The sequence below is a fragment of the Orycteropus afer genome, unplaced genomic scaffold (assembly GCF_000298275.1).
Source record: "Orycteropus afer afer isolate SDZICR_OR568_19922 unplaced genomic scaffold, OryAfe1.0 scaffold00068, whole genome shotgun sequence".
Lineage (NCBI taxonomy): Eukaryota > Metazoa > Chordata > Mammalia > Tubulidentata > Orycteropodidae > Orycteropus > Orycteropus afer.
The window spans coordinates 6,537,785-6,558,753 of record NW_006921655.1 but is presented as its reverse complement, the minus strand read 5'-3'; the positions used below and the strand labels follow the sequence as shown (position 1 = coordinate 6,558,753).

Sequence of the window (20,969 nt, the reverse complement as noted above, 5' to 3'; positions counted from 1 at the left end):
ACACACAAACATAATCACCACACTTGGTAAAGTAGAGTGTCAACAAAAACAAGGAAGACCCTCAGCAAAATGGATTAATACAGTGGCTACAACAATTGTGAGCATAGTGCAGACGCAGGCAGTGTTTCATTCTGATGTGCCACTATGAGTCAGTGACACCTAACAACAACAATAAGTTTATCTTCCCATTGTAGTTGTGGTTGGGTGGTTTACAGTCAATTCTGATTCACAGTAAGCTCATGTGATGAAGTAGAATGGAACTGTACCGTAGACTTTTCTTGGCTCTAATCTTTACAGAACAAGATCACTAGATCTTTCTCTAGTGGAGCTGTTGAGTGGGTCCCAACCACCAACATTTCCAAACACCAAACACTTAACCATGTACACCAGGGCTCCTGTAAGTTTATCCTCTTGATACAGTTAAATCTTTTAACCTGCTTGTCTCCCTTAGAGTTGAGAACCCTTGAAACACAAAAACTGTTTTGTTTTGTTTTGTGTTATCTTTGCACCAGAAAATGGCTTCTTTTTTTTTTTTTTTTTCTGTCCAGGAAGGCATGAGGTATTACTATCCTGGTTTTACAGTTAGGGGGAAAAAGGGCATAGTATACTGACAAGAACACTGTGCTAACTATGTAAGTTCAGGCACTGTCAGGATCACAGTCATCAGATGAGATTTTAAACAAGTCATTTGACTTCTAAGAGCCTCAATTTCCTTGGTTGTCAAGTCAGAATAAGGGATTTTTTGAGATCAGATAATATTACTTTAAAATTTGTGAAGGTAGTTTTTAAAACTCTGAAATGTTCTTCCCATCATTGGCTCAAGAAGAAAGCCAGTGTTCTTATTAAAGCTTGTCCTAGTCCTTGAATCCAGTCCTGCAGTTTCCTCCATTTACACATGATCCTTCTGCTGTTCTTAAAAAAAAAAAAAAAAAAAGTGCAAGCAAGAGAGAAATGAGGTTTATTTCTGTCCTTAGCCTCATATTTCTTTCCTGCAATTGTCTGATCAAACAGTTTGGTTAACTTCAAGAAAACAAAAGATTTGGGCACCTTTGGAAATTGGTGTTACCCACTGGGCTTTCTAAAGACCCATTATGTGGTCCCCATCTGCCTTAAAGGCCAGCTTCAGAGTCCCAAAAGTTTTCTGTATTCTCTTTGACAGGGTGATCTCAAAGAGTGGTCAGCATTTGTTTCCTAAATCAGATGTTTCCCTTATCTTCTTTCCAGAATCTTTAAATATTAGTTTAAAATGCTCAGAGTTGTTCCTTTTCAGAAAAATGTTGTTTTTTGTTAATGCTAAAAACTATTTATTACAAAGGTGAGCTATTAAACTTGGCAAGATTTTTCCAAATGCTTCTGGTCTAACAGGAAATGTGTTTAAGATGGTTCAATGAAACCCTAATTCATTGCCCTGAAAGCATACTTCTTCGTTGCATGACCTGGGGCCCAAATGTGAAAACAGCCTCAGGGATGTGGTATCATTAAGAACAGGAGCCTATATTTAAAAAATTTAAATCTTTGACATCACTGGGGTTTTTTATCTGTCCCATTTGAAGAGTTTCTCCCGGTCACATGAAGCTGATCATCTTTTATTTGTAAAGGCAGAAAGAGTGTGTGAAATGACCTTTCTTGCTTGCTGGCTCAAAGAAACATCTGTCTAGTTATAAATTTGGGGAAGGTTCTGATTCTTGCTTATTCATACTTCCTACCCCTCAGTTCTTCATCTTATGGTTTCATGCAGCGGAAGTGTGGGTAAAGTACTAGCCAAAGCAAAAACCAAACTCACTTCCATCGAGTCAATTCTGGCTCATAGTGACCCCCATTGGGTTCCCAAGGCTTTAACTCTTTACAGAAGCTGACTGCCTTATCTTTCTTCCATAGTGTCTGGTAGATTTGAACCACCAACCTTTTGGTTAGCAACCAAATACTTTAACCACTATACCACCAGAGCTCCATAAGTACTACCCAGTCATGCTTTAATTAGCAATTTACTGATCACGATTTTTGGTTTTTTTATTAGATTCTGTTTTTATTAGATTCTGGTCAATTCTGTTGACCAGAATCTTTGTAATGGGGCAAAAATGAACATATACAAATTAAAGTGCTCTGAAGCTGAAGCTTATTTATTCCCCAATCCACCTTGAACTCCATAATCAAAATGCTATTATATTTGATTTATAGATGGAGAAACTAGGATCCTTAGAGGTCAAAATAGAAGGTGTGTTAAAGATGTCTTCCACCCTCTGCATTTTATAGGAGAGAAAGGACTTAACCAGAGTGGAAGAGTCCTTTAATAAAATAGTTATATTAAAACTAGGCACACCAGAATTTTACTATGAGGTTGGCATGGGAAGAGTTTGGGGAGTGATGTTTTAAGGATTTGAGTACTTAGGCAGAGTGGTGTAGCTGCTAATAGAGGAAACTTGCCATGAGACCTAAATTGACATCTGAACATTGCCACTTCAAAGATTTATCTCCTTGCTTCAGGAAACTACTTAACCTCTCTATAGCTCTATTTCCTCATTTGTGAAATTGGACTAATAATAGTTTCTCACTCATTGGTTCATTGTGTGTATTAAATGAGATAATGTATGTGAAGTGCTTAGCCCTGTGCCAGGAACATAGTAAGCAATCAATAAGTGTTGATTGTCAGCATCATCGTCACTATTATGACCATTTTAGCACAGCTTGTTATCAGTTTGTGCAACCCAAAAATATAAGTAATCATATTACCTGGATAGGGCTTTTTCTTAAATGAGGTAATACATATAAATATCTTAGAAGAGTAGTTGACACATAGTGGAAAAAAAAAAAAATGCTAGCTGCTATTGATTGTGAAGTTTCTCTGGTAGCGTAGTGCCTGACACTTGACTGCTAATCAGAAGACTGGTGGTTCAAACCCACCAGCCACTCCTCGGAAGGAAGGTTGGGCAATCTACTTCCGTAGTGATACCGCCTTGGAAACCCAAGGAGTGGTGGCTATGAGTCGGCGCTGACCATGGCAAGTAACAACAACATTATGATTGTGATTACAGTTATTATAATTATTATTATCAGTAGCATTATTTTACTAAAAAAAGAGGCAGGGGAAATTATCTGTATCTTCCAACCATAAAGATTGGGACTATGCCAGGAAAAGGAGCTCTGGTAGCATAGTGCCTAAGGCACTTGACTGCTAACCAGAAGGCTGGCAGTTCAAACCCACCAGCCACTTCTCGGAAGGAAGGTTGGGCAATCCTACTTCCATAGTGATACTGCCTCAGAAACCCAAGGAGGGGTCGCTATGAGTCGGGGCTGACTCAACGGCATATAACAACAACAACATGCCAGGAAAATAGTTCTGGAATAAAGTCAGTCAGGTATTCTTTGAATCTAGGTAACTTGGGTCTGAAATGCGATAACTGCATTATGTTTCCTAGAATATCTTCTGGATCAAAAACCAAACTCACTGCTCTCGAGTTGGATCTGCCTCATAGCAACCCCTCCTTGGTTTTCCGAGGTGCTATCACTCAGAAGTAGATTGCCCAGGTTGGGTAAAGAATACTTTACTGACTTTAACCCAGAATTATTTTCCTGGCATAGCCCCAATCTTTATGGTTGGAAGATACAGACAATTTGCCCCCCCCCCTGTTTTTTTAGTAAAAAATGCTACTGATAATAATAATTATAGTAACTATAATTGCAATCATAATAGCATACCTTACTCTAGTTGTATTTAGAAGGGAGAGTTAAATTGAAGAATTATTCACAAAGCCCAAACTGAAGAATTATTCACAAAGCCTGAATGATGACAGATAAGATACTTGCCACCCCTTCTACCCTCCCCATAACCCACATCTAGCCCAGGATTACCTACCAGCCCTGTCTGGCATCAATAATTATTGATCTTCAGGTGACCTCCACTGTAACCCCCACACCCCTCTCCTTCCCACCTCACTTTCCTGTTGGTGACCATCCTGTAGGGCTAGGCCTGTGTGAATTTTCACTCCCTCAGCAGAATTTCTCTCTTCACTTGGAACTTCCCTGCTTCACAACTTCATTTTCGGAGCCCTTGTCACTTAAGTTATGTCTTTAAAACTATAATCAGTACGATCTTTATGGACTTAAATTTACAGTTTTATATCTATGAAGTTGACCTTTGAAGTTCACATATTTGCATTCTCCTTTTCCTGAGCTCAATTTCCTATTTCTATTTTGCTATTTTATTATACATGCCTCTTTGGGGAAAAGGCGGGTCATAAATAAATTTAAAGTCTCACACCAAAATATAGAAGCTATAAGCCTCTCATTATCTTAAAGGAGTACTTTTTAAAATGGTGCAAAGACCATTTTGTAGCATTTATATGTTATTGGAAAGTAAAGCAACAAGGAACAGAGGTTCCTGCTGAACCTGAGAATGAAATAGGCACTGTAGGGATGGTATTTGTGGTTCACCAAGTGCAAATCCATGTGTCATACACAAATACAGTTTACTTTAATAGTTGGATATCTCTTTACTCATCTTAAACACCTTGAGGTATTTGGAAAGGGAGGAAGAAATAAAACAGATGAACCTGCTGAGATATGGGCAGGAACAGTAGTACTTCATTTTGATTGATGCTTTTACAACCTTATCTTCTAGATAAAAGCTACTGTAAACAAAAGCCTAGCTAAATTGATTGTATTTAAAAGAAGCAAGAGCCACCTGTGTGCAACTATGGCTCCCATGTACTTACTGCTTCTACTTAAGAGCCGATGCCTACCCACCCCCGCAGCCACTACCTTATCCACCAATAGAAATAGGACTCTTGGTTCCTACTTAGCTTTAAAGTATTTCAACCTCTCCCTGTAACATTCATTCCTAACAGCAAAACCTCTGGGATTTATGTCATCAGGAGCATATGTTGGAAAGAGGTGTTTCTGTTATTTGTTTTGTTGTTATTTTGCCATTGAGTCAACCCTGACTCATAGCAACCCCTCCTTGGGTTTCCGAGGTAATATCACTAGGAAGTAGATTGCCCACCCTTCCTTCCAAGGAGTGGCTGGTAGGTTTGAACCGCCAGGCTTCTGGTTAGCAGTCAAGTGCCTTAGGCACTACACTACCAGAGCTCCTAGGTGCTGCAAGTAGTTAAGCACTCTACTATTAGCCAAAAGATTTGTGGCGTGAACCCACCCAAAGGTGCCTCAGAAGACAGACCTGGCAATCTGCTTCCAAAAAGGCACAGATTTGGAGACCGTCGGGAGTAGTTCTATTCTGTACACATAGGGTTGTCATGAGTCATACTCCACAGCTACTAACAACATCACGGTAAAGAGGTATGAAGAATTTTTGTTATTTTCAAAGGCATGATTGCCTTTCTTTGATAGCCAGTTTCTCAGAGTGGGGGGTGAGAGAGGAAGGACTCAATTCATTTATGCATGCATGCATTCACTCATCAAATATTTATTAACTGACTTCTGTGCCCCACTGGAATAAAAACTGCTCTCATGGAGCTTCATTTTAGAAGTGTTTGGTTAAGCATAAGGTCAAATTAGCCATATTTTCTTTTTTTCAAGTAATCGTGTTCATTGATTCTTTTCCCTTTAACTAACCATTTTTCCTGATGACCTAGACAGTTCCCACTTCTATTTAGTTTTTATTCTTTCCAACATTTGCCTCCATAGATCTGTAAAAGGAGGCTTGCTTTTGAGGACTGTGTTGACTCGCCAAAGAAATATCCTTTATCATGAAATATTTATTGTGAATAAAACAAAATTTTTAACTAGTCATTTAGAGCAAGTTGGGATCTGACATACCTGAAGCATTGTGTCACATTTGGTTAATGATAGATTTATAGGACAAATGTTTATCAGGCTTAATCCTTTAGTTATATGACTTTGCCAAGGATAAAAATTCCAATGATTTTTTATTTTAAGCAGACTTTTATATATCCAAAACTCTTAAATCTCTTTGAGCCTTGAGATAAACGTCTGTCTGAACTCTGAATTACCCTGTGATATTTTAAGAACTGAGCCAAGGAAAAAGGAGAAAGACCCTCTTCCCCTATACCTAATAATAAAAGCCTATGAGGTATGGGATTGGCAAAGAATATTGACTATACCATGGACTGCCAGAATAATGAACAAACCTGTTTTGGAAGAAGTACCTCCAGAATGCTCCTTCGAAGCAAGGATAGCGAGACTTTGTCTCGTGTACTTTTGACCAGTCCCGGGAGAATGACATCATTCTTGGTAGAGGGTCAAGGAGATCTCCCTGAGATGAACTGACACAGTGGTTGCAATGGTGGGCTCAAACACAGCACGATTGTGAGGATGCAGCAGGAGCAAGCAGTATTTTGTTCTGTTGTACTTAGGGTCACTGCAAGTCAGAACCAATTCAACAGCACCTAACAACAACTGTTACAAATACGTATTTGGGGTAAATGATATTTATATAATGGAAAGGTTTATTAAATTCTATGATACATTTCTAACATTCATAAAGTTGAAGTGAAAAGTTCAGAAATAACCTCAAAATTTATCAGAGTGTGTCTGTGTTAGACTAACTGGCCAACACCAGAACGGACTACAACACTGTCAGCCCCGGCTTTGCCAACTCAATGATCACTATCCATTATGGTTGTCATATCAATTATAAATTCTATGTCATCAAACACTAAATCTGCTGAGATGATGGGTTTGCCTTTGGCATGTTTCCCTGGGGAAATAACTGAGAAACATGTAGTAATTCACACAACCAATTTCATAAACTACTCTAACTTTTGGAAAAAGGCTGGGGTATAAATCCTAAGTAGATAGGATATGATTTGTACCCAAGGTCGGTCAGAAGTGTTCTCTCACTCTTAGTACTTACATGTTTTGAAAGCAAACATGGCCTTGGGTACGTTGTTTTAGGTTTTGTATTTCTTTCACTGCATTGGGTGTTTCTCACTTCTTCCCATTTTGATAAGGAGTAATGCCCACCCCGTGCATCCTCATTAGAAACAAAACCAGAACTATGGTATTTAAACTTATTCTCCAGTTTCACAGCTAAATCATCTAAATATAAAGATGCTTCTGACCTGACCACTCCTCTACGTCTCTCTGTATCCTTAATCACACCATTGAAACCACCCCCTGAAAAAAATGAAAGTGGCATGGAAAAAATTAGAAGTCATGAATATAACATAGCTGAAAACTCACCTTCCTAGGAAGACTTCTAGAAGAGTAGCATGTCATTGCTTTAGTTGTTCTTGTACTGTGAACTTTTGACACTTGGTGATCCTACTGGACACTTTTATTTTACACTTAATATGAATAAACTTGTTCATATGTTAGTAAAATTTAAGTTGTAAGCCACTTAAGGAGAAGACCCTTTCTTTCATGACTCGTGTGCCATGCAGGATTGATGCATGGGCCTGTGTGTAGATTCTTAACAGGTAGATACTGAGGGACTGACCAATTTGCCAAGAGCAATCATTTCTCCATGAAAGTAAATTAAAGATCACAGCTTAAAGACAAAATATTATTTTCCTTTGTTTCCTATTTTACCCATCTCAGTTTTTCTTTTCTGAGGAGATTTATGATAGGCTAAAAAGACTAAGTATGACATCTTAGTCAACATAGGACAAAGTGAAGTTGAAATTAAGCACTTTTCCAGGTAATTTAATGTGGACATAAAAATGCCTAGTTATATAAACACCAAGGAGAATTTCAAGTGGTTGCAGTTGTGTATTTATATGCATTTAGACTTTGTTGAAAATAATGTGTTTTCTGTTTATTTTTCACATGGCATAAAAGCCTAAAGTGAATCAGTATTTATAATATATTTTACCTTTTTAGTTCTCAGAATTATGGAAAGTGAGTTGATGTTACAAAGAGATAAAGTTGCATTTTTAATAACCAAGATCTTTGAATTGACTGTGTATTTTGTAATGAGGGTTCTCTTTCTTGTCATTTCAATTGCAAACACAGACATGTCAAGCAAAAGAATAAATAAAACAACCAAATAATCATATTTATTTCATTTTTAGATACTACGAGAGAAAGTATATTTGCATTGTATATTAAATTGACCATAGTGCCAGAACATTACGATGCTACATTACATGATCACTAATCTATTATTATTGTACACACATTTACACACAGGCATAAATACATACATACTTTGCATATAAACATGTGCAAGCATATTTCACTTGGACTGAAAAGTTATTTACAACTGTCTAGAGATACATACAACAGTGATTAACAAGTGCATAACCAATCTACAACACACAGATTAAAACTAAATAAACAGTGTAAAAGTTTATTTTAAAATAAGTACAAGATGTTTTATATTTCTTCTCTGTCCTGAACTGTGTGTTTGAAAATTCATTCTTCATATAAACCACATGCAAGCCCTTTTGATGGCAAAACAATCAACTTCCAACAGCCACATGTGTGCACACATCCTCAAAAGATAGCACAGACCCCACACAGCAACCCAAAATGTAAAAACTGTATTATGTATGTATACACACACAATTCTCTGCTCTCTCTCCTTTAGAGGAGTCTTCTATTTGCCTATTAATTGAAAAAGGATTCGTGGTGGTGCAGCGGTTAAGTGCACAGCTGCTAACTGAAACGTTGGCTGGTTCACTAGCTGCTCTGTGGGAGAAAGATGGGACCATCTGCCCCTATAAAGGTTATAGCCTTGGAAACCCAGTTCTACTTTGTCCGTTAGGGTCACTATTGATCAGAATCGATTAGATGGAAATGGATTTGGGTTTTTGGTTTGGTATGAATTGAAATAAAAGATTAGGATTTGGAATGGATTTAAACCAACACAACTAGGGTTTTTTTTTGTTTTTGTTTTTGTTTTTATTTTATTGTCATGAAGACATTCATGAACAAGAACCTTGATTGAAATTATTTCAAAGTTTACTTGTCATCCATCAAATTTTTTTTATTGATTTGATACAGATTTATATTTGAGGACCCTAATGCATTGATAATATTCCTTTTTCTATAATCATTGTAACTCAGTTCATTGGGAAGAGAAGTGTTAGACCTATTTCATGAGTTTCCTTTATCCTATGAAGCAAAACAAATTCTGTATTAGTGTATGAATGCAAGCTGGATTCAGAAGAGCACATGGAATGAGGGAAACCATTGCTCATGTCAGATGCATGTTGGCTGAAAGAATACCAGAAAGATGTTTACTTGTGTTTTATTGACTATGCAAAAGCATTCAATTGTGTGGATTGTAACCAATTATAGATAACATTGAGAAGAATGGGGACTCCAGAACACTTAATTGTGATCATGAGAAACCTGTACATAATCCCAGAGGCTGTCATTCAAACAGAACAAGTGGATATTGCACGATTTAAAATCAGGAAAGGTATGCATCAGGGTTGTATCCTTTCACCATACTTATTCAATCTGTATGCTGGGCAAATAATCTGAGAAAATGAAGTGTATGAAGAAAAGCAAGGCATCAGGGTTGGAGGAAGAGTCCTTAACAGTCTGTGGTATGCAGATGACACAACCTTGCTTGCTGAAAATGAAGATGACTTGAAGGTTACTGATGAAGCATAAAGACTACAGTCTTCAGTGTGTATTACACCTCAATATAGAGAAAACAAAAATCCTCATAATTGCACAATAAGCTGCATCACGGTAAATGGAGGAAAGATTAAAGTTGTCAAAGATTTAATATTATTTGGATCCACAATCAACACCCATGGAAGCAGCAGTCAAGAAATCAGACGACATATTACACTGGGCAAATCTGCGGCAAAAGACCTCTTTCAAGTGCTGAAGAGCAAAGATGTCTCTTTGAAGACTAAGGTGCGCCTAACCCAAGCCATGGTATTTTTCAATCGCCTCACCAGCCACTCCTTGGGAGGAAGGTTGGGCAATCTACTTCTGTAGCAATACCACCTCGGAAACCCAAGGAGGGGTCGCTATGAGTCAGGTCTGACTCAACAGCACAAAACAACAACAACATATGCAGGCGAAAGCTGGACAAAGAATAAGGAATACCAAAGAAGAGTTACTTTTGATTTATAGTGAAGAACACTGAAAGTACCATGGACTGCCAAAAAAACTAACAAATCTGTCCTGGAAGAAGTGCAGCCAGAATGCTCCTTGGAAGCAAGAATGGCCAGACTTTGTTTCACCTACTTTGTTCATGTTGTCAGAAAGGACCATTTCCTGGAGAAGGATGTCATGCTTGGTAAAGTGGAGGATCAGCAAAAAAAAGGGGAAGGCTCTCACTGAGATGGATTGACACAGTGGCTGCAAGATGGGCTCAGGTACAGCAATGATGCTGAGGACGGTGCATGACCAAGCAGTGTTTTGTTCTGTTGTATATAGAGTTCCTGTGAGTCGGAGGCAACTCAATGGCACCTAGCAACAGCAACATGTGAATCCCACCACACTTTAGCTTCATATTATATTACTGAAGAGATGGAAACCTATACTTTAAAAAAAAAAATGTGATTTTTTTTTTCAGAGTTGTAAACATAAATAAGCCAAAGAATACCACAAACATATCTCTCTATAGTAGAGATTTTAAGAGCAAAAATGGGGCTTTGGGATTCACTGTATCAACCCTGCTTAGCAAACCCAAGCCATTTTTCCTGGGCAAACAAATCTCATATGCTTAGTTGGATCTGTTGGTTCCATCAGTTTTCCTCATAACCTATTCCAGCTGTTTGCCTCCATTGATATGAACAGACTGTGGCAGTGTTCTGGATCTACTTCTCCTTCCTGATGTTCAGATTCTGCCTCATAACTTCTGAATCCCTTCACAGCATGAAACATTTCTCTTTTCTGAACTTTATGTAGTGATCTTGTAATTCAGCTCACTTCCACCTGATTGCCAAGCGCTTTAAAAATGCTTCCTCAAATTTAATCATTTTAATTTCTTTTGCTGAATTATAGGTTGCTTTTCCTTATGCTTTCTGAATGTGAATGACATTTAAATGAAGGGAGTAGTAGCTAGATAAACTTTTGAGTGTGAGAATACTGACTACATAGTTAGAAGAATTATTTTAGGTAGACAGGTGGATCCCAAACTCATATAGTGGGCCTTTGATTAGCCGCCTTGCTGCTAAGACTCTGCTCTTCTATCTTTCTGGGTGTTGTAAATATTTTTGCAGAGTTGGATGGCTCTTGTAAGTTCCTGTGTAAGGTATAATACCAAACCAAACTCACTGCCATTGAGTCAGTTCCAATTCATAGTGACCTCTCCTTGGGTTTCCCAGGCAATGTCTCTATGGAAGTAAATTGCCCAGCCTTCCTTCTGAGGAGTGACTGCTGGGTTTGAACGACCAACCTTCTGGTTAGCAGTCAGATACCTTAGGCACTATGCCACCAGAGGTTGAAAGCGCAAACCTAGAGCCAGACTTCTTGGGTTCAGAGGCTGGTCCTGCCACTTTCAAACCATAAGAACTTCTGGGCTTCAATTTCTTCATCTGTAAAATGGAAATAATTATAGTGGCCCCTTCATAGGATGATTGTATCAAATTGCACATACATGTAAAGATATTTGAAACTGCTTCTCACATAATAAGTATTCAGGAAAAGTTACATCTTTGTTGATGATGATTGTAATCATATTATCTTATGTGTCTGGACATCATCTTTGTTGACTAGTAACTGGTCAAGAGCTTCTGAAATTTGTGGAAACCTAGTAAAATGACTTCAGAAGATCATCCATGAAATTTGGTTATTGAAACTAATTTAGCAAAAGGATATATAACAGTGTGATTAGAGAGATCTAAATTCCTGTATCTACCTTTTATTTCAGCACTTTCTGGAGGAAATGCCTCAAGGAAGAGTATAATAGAAAGTTAATAGTCTTTTCCTCTCTCCATGACTAGAAATGGAGCTCTGGTGACACAGTGGTTAAGGCATTCAGCTGCTAACCAAAATGTCAGCAGTTTTAAAGCACTGACTGCTCTGTGGAAGAAAGATGAGGCAGATGCTTCCGTGAAGATTTACTGCCTTGGTAACCGTATGGGGCAGTTCTACTCTGACCTATAAGATTGCTTTCAATCAGTATCGACTCAATGGCACTGGGTTTGGTTTGGTTTGGTTTTCTTAACAATCTTCTCCTCTCTCCATAACTAAAAATACCATCCAAATATTTTCTGCATCGTAGGATAATATAGAGGCATTGCAACAAAGGAGGGAGTATTTTGTTTTATAGTTAGGAGAGTAAGCAAGTCTTTCCTTAATTTTGTATTTCAGGACCCAAATTTTCTATCTGTACCTAAGATTTTCTCAGAGGGCTATAGAAAACCTTAGTTTGAGAGGTAGATTTATACCTTCCACCATTTTCAGTCATATCTTGGTAACCTGGAGTCCTCAGAGACTACCTGAGGAATGCCAGATGACTCTTAAAAACAAAGAATTTACTTGCTGAAGAAGCATTGTTAAAATGTTCTTGTTGACAAATGTTACTAGCATCTATTTTTCCTGGGCTGTCCTTAGACCCTGTTGAGATTGACAGAATCGCTTGGCCCAAACACTATCTGAGTGTTTCTAGATGTCTCTTCCTTGGTTGTCAGCAGTCACTCACCTTGTCCAGTAATGTGTTCCATTACTGGTTCCAACCAGGCTCCTACCTTGTCTCTACCCCCTTCAAATGTGTAACTTCAAAGACTTGATAACCAAACGTAACACAAAAACCACACAACTGGAAAGACCATGCAGAATTCTTCATTTTATAGATGATTTCAATACCTCTTTCGGTAACCCAAGTGATCTGTATGAATCTGGGAGGAGTACTGATGTATAGTCTTAAGGTAGGAGTAAAGTGGCTCTGTTAGTATAAAAGAACAAATCTGCTTGACTGAGATTTGCTTTGCTGAGGAGTTGCTACTTATTGATAAGCTGGTATAAATTCTGGGTGCAATCTGAACTGAAATAGCCAATCTGTACCCAACAAGCCTCTTCACACTGCATTTGTAAAGAGTAGTGTTTGATTTATACTTAAACTCGAATCTGTAGTGCCTGTGTTAGTTATCTATTGCTATATAACATATTCCAAAATGAAGTGACTTCAAATAGCATACATTATGATCTGACAGTTTCTGTGGGTCGAGAATCTGGACACAGCTTAGCTGGGTCCTCTCCTTGACAGTCTCTCACAGGCTGCATTCACAGTATTAGTTCAGAGTCTGCAGTCTTATGTGAAGGCTCAACTGAGGAAGGATCTACTTCTAAGCTTATTCAGGGGTTGTTGGCAGGATTCAGTTCCTCATGCATTATTGCACTGAGGGCTGCATTTCCTTGCTGGCTGTTAGCCAGAGGCGACCCCCATTTCCTTGCCACATGGGTCTGTGCCAACTGGCAGTTTCCTTCATCAAAGTGCACAAGCAGAGAAGCCAATAGAGAGAGTCTGAAATCAAGGTAGAAGTTGTGGCCTTTTGTAAGCTAATCACAGAAATAATGTCCTATCACTTTTGCTATATTATATTTACTAGAAGCAAATGATTAGGTCCAGTCCATATTGAAGAGTAAAAGATTACACAAGGTGTGAATACCAAGATGCAGGGGTCATTGGGCTGTAGAAGTCCACCTCCCACAATATCTGTCTGCAATTCTTAGTTGCAACTCAGAAAGACTCCATGGCCACCATTGCTACAGACTTCTTTCATTGCTATGTTGCACAATTTAGCCTGAATGTAATTCTCTTCTGTACTTCTCCTCCTATAGATCACAGTGCTAAGACTGCTTTCTGTAGAGTGAGTTCTTGAGAGAGCTTGATACAGTAGCTATTTGGTTTTTCTTATAGATCATTTTTTTTTTTTTTTTTTTTACTGAGAAGGGGAACCCTATGTTCAGGGGCAGTTTATTGACATATTTGCTACACATTTGCACACATTTATAAATATGTCTTAATGTTACCATTGCCTTGAAGTCTGTTCATCTGGTTCTAAATCATCCACCTATGGGAAGAGATGGAACTAGTTAGTACAGTTGTCCCCAATCTTTTCAAATCATAAGCTCTTGAAAGCAAACAAAAATTTTACGAAGCCCCCTATGTGATAACAGCTTTGCTTTTAGATTCCATTTACTTAGAAAATATGCAATGACTGAAAGTCACTGTGGATCCCATTCAAATTATCAACATTTTTAAAATGTTGTTGTTGTTGTTATGTGCCGTCGAGTCGGCCCCGACTCATAGCGACCCCTCCTTGGGTTTCCGAGGCAGTATCACTACGGAAGTAGGATTGCCCAACCTTCCTTCCGAGGAGTGGCTGGTGGGTTTGAACCGCCAGCCGTCTGGTTAGCAGGCAAGTGACTTAGCCACTATGCTACCAGAGTTCCCCATTTTTAAAATAGATAACATTTTTTTTTTTTCTGTCTGAGGACAGTGCTTGGTGTATATAAACATCTCTTGTAGTGACATCACAACAACTCAAGGGTTTCTGACCCAACACTGGGAACTTCTGAGTTAGATCTCAGGGCAAGGGTTAAAAACTCAAATGTTTACGGGGGCAACACAAATAAGTGAATTAGGCAGTGGTAAGAAAAGAAATGTGTCCTCTTCCATTTCTTTCTTGAAGCATGAAACCCTCAGGTTATCTTTGCTTCCTCATATTTGATAGAGGTGTAAGTATGCAAAAATAGGCATCTACAGTAAGAAAATCTGCAGTGCAGGCATGGTAATAAATGGAACTTGACACTGAGCTTTCACCTCAGAGAGTAACAGAGAGTGGTGGGAACTATGGCAAACCTGAGAATGTATATCCTATCTAAAAGGAGTGGCTGTTACTCAGCTTCTGCTGACTGTTACAAAAGCAACTACTTTTTCTAGAGAAGGCAAAAGTGCAGGATTTTATAGGAAAACATCCCACTCTTATATGTTCACTTTAAAAAAAAAAAAAAAAAGTGGAATAAAGCCCAGCCTTCATGTAAAGGATCCAGTCATAGAGATGTCTATTTTTCAAGGCACTCCCTCCATTTTCTTCTTCAAAAACTTCAATTGTAGAAAAAATTTAAAAAATTGTATTCACATCAAATCAATATCTGCTGGTAACTTTCCAACATATCCCTTCCTCTGCACTCAACAGCTATGGCCTGAATTGAATCCCTCTTCCCCAAGAACACTCTAAGAAGGAGAACATGGTAAGCATGTAACCAATGTAACTGCTTATTTCTAGGTCAGACCTACTCTGTTATTCTGACAGTTCCTCACACACCCAAGTGTTCTTCTCTGGATTAGTTCCAGATTGGAGATATTCCCCTTAAATAGAGGGGGACACCAGCACCCTCTGAAACACTATAGGATGGTCTAGCCAGGGCAAAGAGTGTCTCCTCTCTCTTTTTCTGGTTATAATGTCACTGTTTAGTTGACTGATGACTATGTCATAGTGAGTAAAACCATGGACTCTCCAGCTATATTGCCTGGACTCCAAAATTGGTTCTTCCACTTTTTAGCTCTAAGACCTTAGGCAAGCTACTTAATGTTTCTATGCCTTAGTTTCTTCATTTGTAAAATGGGGACCGGATTGTACCTACCTTGTAGAATTGGCATGAAAATTAAGTGGGTTACTGTAAGTGGCCAGAACAGTGTTTGGCATATAGAAAGTGCTTCATGTTAGTAAACATTATTGTGACTATTATTACTGTTTCTATACCCTACAAGTATGTCATTAATGTACTCATTCAAGTCACTAATAAAAATGGAAAGCCGTGGTAATGGTCAAGTCCTGTCAGCACACCTAGCTCTAGACTGGCACTGATTCATTAACCAATAACAAAGCTGTATGATCCTATAATTACTAACCCTGTGTTCTCCATCTTGTCCTGGAGAGTACCTGTCATGTGCCAGGCACTGTGCTAGGCATGAGGATATGAATATAAATAAACATGGTCTTTGCTCTCAATAGCCAAACAGTGCTAAAAACAAGTGGTAGAATAGAGGGGTAATTCCTGGGACACACTATTCCCAAAAACCACAAAAGGTCATCAGCTTTAGTTCCACAGCCTCACTTTTAATTTCTCTGAATACCCTAAAATGGAAGGAAACCAGAGAACACATTGTGAACACATTAATAAAGCTGTCATTATTTATGAGAAACTTTGTCATTCATATCCTCAAGGTCTGCCATGGTTCTTGACTTTCAACTCCCTTTATTTCAAGAGGTATTTGTTTGTTTTCCCTAATTTGGTGGTATTTTCTTTGCAAGAAAAATTATGTGTTCAAAACTCATTCACATTCCAGTGTCTGCTCCACAGGAGTCTTTAAAATCCATTTGATCTTATTACTTGGCACTGGTGTAGTAATCTTGACATTATGGTAAATCTTGAAATGTGTTTGCAGAATCCATTCAGATACCTGTATATATCCCATTACTCAGTATCCCTGGGCCAGTTAGGGGGCCTGCAATTCTGGTAGCAGACCAACCCCTTTGCTTTACACATTCCCTCAGAGCCAGGGATTCTGTTTTCTTTTAAACACTGTTAACAGATTCTCTTTGATTTTTATTGGTCACAAAGGTTATATTTGCCTTCCCAGTGATCTCATTCTTGTCCAGTGGTGCCACAATAAATGGGACTAGGCATCAAAAAGGTGAAATTGCTCAACCCATAAGCATGTACTTGACCTACATAAAAATTTGCTAGGGTCCTGTTTTCTCTGTTTTACACCTTTCAGAAGGAATTGCTACCATTGTATTGCTTGTTTTTTTCAAATTATCAATCAAAATGGTCCCTTCTATTATTTCAGATAATCAAGAAATTGATTATATGAAGTAGCTTAATGTGGTCAGCTTCTTCAAAGACAGATATGTTGCTGAAAGGTTATCTTGGCAGCATCTGATAATCTCTGGGTCCTGAGCTGTTGGAGAAATCTTGGCATACCGGTGTCAGGAAAAGGACCAAATCTTGCTCTGTCATTAAATTTCCAAGTGTTTGGCCTTCAAAATTCCCTATTATTTTTGTCCCACAAAGACCTCATACTTTGCAAGCCTCTTTCTTCCAGTCTCCATTTATATGGGGAAGTTGTATTTCCTCATTTTTAATTAATGAAGCACATATTGCCCATCAGCTTTTTAGCTACACAAGAGAGCTAGTGTTATGCACCTAATATAATTCCATCAAAAAGCTAAGATAAAGACTTAGATAGATGGTAGAGCCTTATTATGAGTCACTACTAAAAATAATTCATAGATCTGTATTAGTACCTTCAGGGGGTCCTGGTCCATGAACCATTACATGAAATGTTCACATTCACAATCTTGCAAAACCTTTCTGGGTTGCAGATTTCATCTATTGCCTCACAAGTGAAACAAGTCCATTTTCCTGAGCATCGAGATGTTCCCCAGCCTGGCTTTTCTGCCTAGAAAATGCCATTTTCGTAAAGAGCTGTCATGCTTCGTGTTCTGTGGCTTATGATTTAGCTGTTCAGGGAAAGTGCAGGCCGCTCTTGCTCTCTGAGTGCTGGTGATATGTGTTTTTGTTTTATTAAATCTTTAAAATACTGGGCTTGTTGTTTATGATCCCCATATATCCTTTTGTTCTTCTCAGTGACTGGTTAGATCACTTTTTTTCCCTCTCTTTGTAAAAATATTAGTGCCTTTCTAAAGAACATCATGGTCTCCAGAATAGCTGCATAATAAAATGGAGGAATGTGTAGAGCTTAATGTTAGGTCTGTCAAGGCTATGACTCAGAGATGCTTCACCGATGGGAAGGTTTGAGGCTTCTCCGACATGGTCCACAGATTTACGTGTCTTCCTGCTCTTGCCAGCTTATTTTGACAAATCTGAGATGATTGAATACTAATCACAGAGATCTTTGTAAGTCCCCAGGTTACGAACATCCAACAGACAACTTGTACTTGCACTTTAACCTTATGTAAATTTCCCCTCACTTTGAAATGATTGAAACCAAACCCTAGTCACAACAAATTCTTCATTGCAACCACCTTCACTTGCGCACATGCAGCTTTTAAATCGCTGAAAATGTTTTGAGCCTTTTCTTGCACTAAGATAAGGCTAAATAAGATCTGCATGCACCTGTTCCAACTTACCTACAAATCCACTTAAAGATGAACTTAGGAACTGATCTTGTTAGTAACCCAGGGACTGCCTGTAAAGGTACCAAATAGCAATCATATGTTCCAGTTGCAGACAATTGTTTGTGATTAAAAGTTATTAAAAACCCTGGGTTAAAGGGAAATAAGTTCTTTTCCAGGTTTGAGTTTCTCCCTGTGTGCACAGAACACTGATGGCCACACACCCCTTACCACATGTAGCCTAATTCTAACCTCAGTGGGAGATGCTGAAGGAGAAAGCATCTGCAACCAGTCCCGAATCCAGGTAACTCTCACAGGGCCTGGTGCTACAGGACTTCTTCTTACACCCACCCGCTGTGCATCCGACAAGTTCAGTTGATAGTTTTCATGGTTCTGTCACTCCATGGAGGGGACTCCAGAAGTCTCAATTCATCTTGAATACAGCTGGAGATTGACTCCCCAAATAAACCATTAGATGACATCCAATTGAACTTGTTCCTGTGCATCCAGTATCTTGCAGCCCATCCTGTATTGTTAGTTTTGGCAAGTACACCACAGCATATAATAAATCATAGAAGGAAAAAGCTTTTTGGCCTGGCATGGTTCAGCTTGCTATAATGTTCGAATACAGAAAGCAGTTCTGTTTTTAGACATCCTTTTACTAACCCAACATTCATAATTTATTATTTCACTGTAAAATTCCTGCAACACTACACCAAAAGTAGTGCTGCCCTTTAATTAAGTGCTCTCAGTGGGAAAAACGTGAAACTGATGTGCAAAACATCTCTCTGTGCACAGTGATTGATAGTGATTACATCTTTATGAACCCAGCCTAAAGGTCTCAACTTCCTGATGGTTGAAGGAATCTATAGGGCCACTTCCTGAGCCTGCTTAGTGGGGATTGCTCACTGCTAACAAAATCAGAGGTTATTCAGAGGCACAATTTAGAATGTTGAGGTTTTAAGCCTGCATCTGTCTATACTTTGTCAGAAGTCTATATGCCATTATTCCTCATTTTCATGATAAGAACCTACAACCAAATTTCATGCTGTGTCCTCTCAGATATATGAACTATCCTAATTACATTTCAGTGATGTGTTATGAGCTCGGACTAATGAGAGGTGGTGAGGCAGAGGGTGAAGGTTGGGGAGAAGGTCTCTTTAAGGGATCCCCATGAGTCACATGGAATGTTTTTTAAGGACTGGAAAGAAGGGATGACAGGAGTGACTTCTGGCTCTATTGGTGCATAAGTTGAATATTAAAACCAGAAGATGACCTAAAAGTATTGCATTTTAAAAAAAAAAAAATATATTTTTCAAACCTTCTTTTTCTTTTTTCCCTACATTGAAAATAAAAACTAAAAACTGAACTCACTGCCATCAAGTAGATTCAACTCATAGAGACCCCTCCTTGGGTTTCCAAGATAGTATCTCTACAGAAGTAGATTGCCCACTCTTCCTTCTGAGGAGTGACTGGTGAGTTTGAACTGCCAGCCTTCTGGTTAGCAGTCAAATGCCTTAGGCACTATGCCACCGGAGCTCCCAAGTTGCACATAGGCAAGTTTATTTGTTAGGACAGTACCACTAAATGTTAGGAGTCTCTGGGAGGTATACACAGCTAACACGCTTGACTGCTGATCGTAAGGTTGGAAGTTCAGCTCCATCCAGAGGTTCCTCAGAAGGAAGGCCTGGCAGTCTCCTTACAAGAAATCAGCCACTGATATCCCTATGGAGCCCAGATCGGCTCTTGACATAATGGGGATTGCCATGAGTGGTAGTTGACTCAGTGACAACTGGTTTTGCTTTGTTTTTAATATTAGGACATAAATTCCCAAATCTAGTGCTTCCCAGCTTAGGTTATCTTAAGTTCATCACTGTATCTACTTTGGGTGTTTTTTTCCTTCATCAACTAAGTAATCACATTAGTCTAAGCTCATAACAAATCATTGAAAGGAAATTAGGATAGTTCATATCTCTGAAATACTGTAACTTCCTTGGAAAAAAAAGATCACAAATCCATCCAAGGTATTAATAAAAAACACACCCACAGCTATCAAGTTGAATCCAACTCATAATGATACTAATGGACAAAGTAGAATTTCCCCATAGGGTTCCCAAGGATGTAATCCCTATGAAAGCAGATTGTCACATCTTTCTCCTGTGGAGCAATTGGTAGGTTTGAATCATTGTGCCACCAGGACTCCTTAAGGTGTTAATGTTTGTATTAAATCAATTTTTTGGTATAAGTTCAGCTACTGTCAGTTGTAATTATAGCAACTAAAACAAAAACTTTTTGCAATGCAGATGTTTAATTATGTGGAAGAATACTTATGAATGCCTCAAAAATGACTTTTTTCTGGAGCTGTATTATACATGTGTGAATGTTATTTTCTTGTGTTTTGCAGATTTGGGCCTGGTTTAGTCATCTATTGGTATGGATTTATCCAGGAGCTGGACTGTAACCGAGAGAGGGGCATCCTGCTGAAAGCCTGTTTCCCCACAGACATTGTCACCTTATGCCATAGCATAGCTTGACCTTGAAGATCCTGGAAGAGAAGTTGGGAGGAAAGGTGAATCCAGAAGAAATTTTACTTTCCTGCAGTATAAACTCCTGGCAACATCTGCCCTGAACTTCAGCTGAACTCTTGCTGCCCGTGGTCACACCACTACCTCGTTAGACAAACATATCAGGAGTTTCTGTCTTCCTTCATCCCTTGCTGATGTGACCAGCCAAGAACTACAGACACAACCCACTCATTATCAGCATTTCTGTCTCTGTCAAACAGTTAGTTTATAGATAGTCATAATCTTTCTTCCTTCCGGATGGTTTCTCCTTGTATACTGAACAAAAGAAAAAATGTGGAGACTGAAAGGTGTGATTTTTCAATTCTCCTCCCAGTTACCGAATCACCCTCTTATTTTTTTTCTAAGACTCCATTCATTATCTCTCCCTCCCCCTTTCTCTCCAGACTCCCAAATACCCAGTGTTGCA

General features: G+C 38.7%; 1 protein-coding gene across 1 annotated transcript in view; it reads left to right on the top strand.

Annotated features, from left to right (window-relative positions):
* CDIN1 (CDAN1 interacting nuclease 1) overlaps positions 1–20,512 on the top strand; it is a 334,141-nt gene extending 313,629 nt beyond the window's left edge. Inside the window, exon 11 of the mRNA XM_007940473.2 lies at positions 20,383–20,512. Coding sequence (XP_007938664.1) covers positions 20,383–20,512 — 130 coding nt within the window. The remainder of the gene's footprint in view (positions 1–20,382) is intronic.
* The last annotated feature ends 457 nt before the right edge of the window (positions 20,513–20,969 follow it).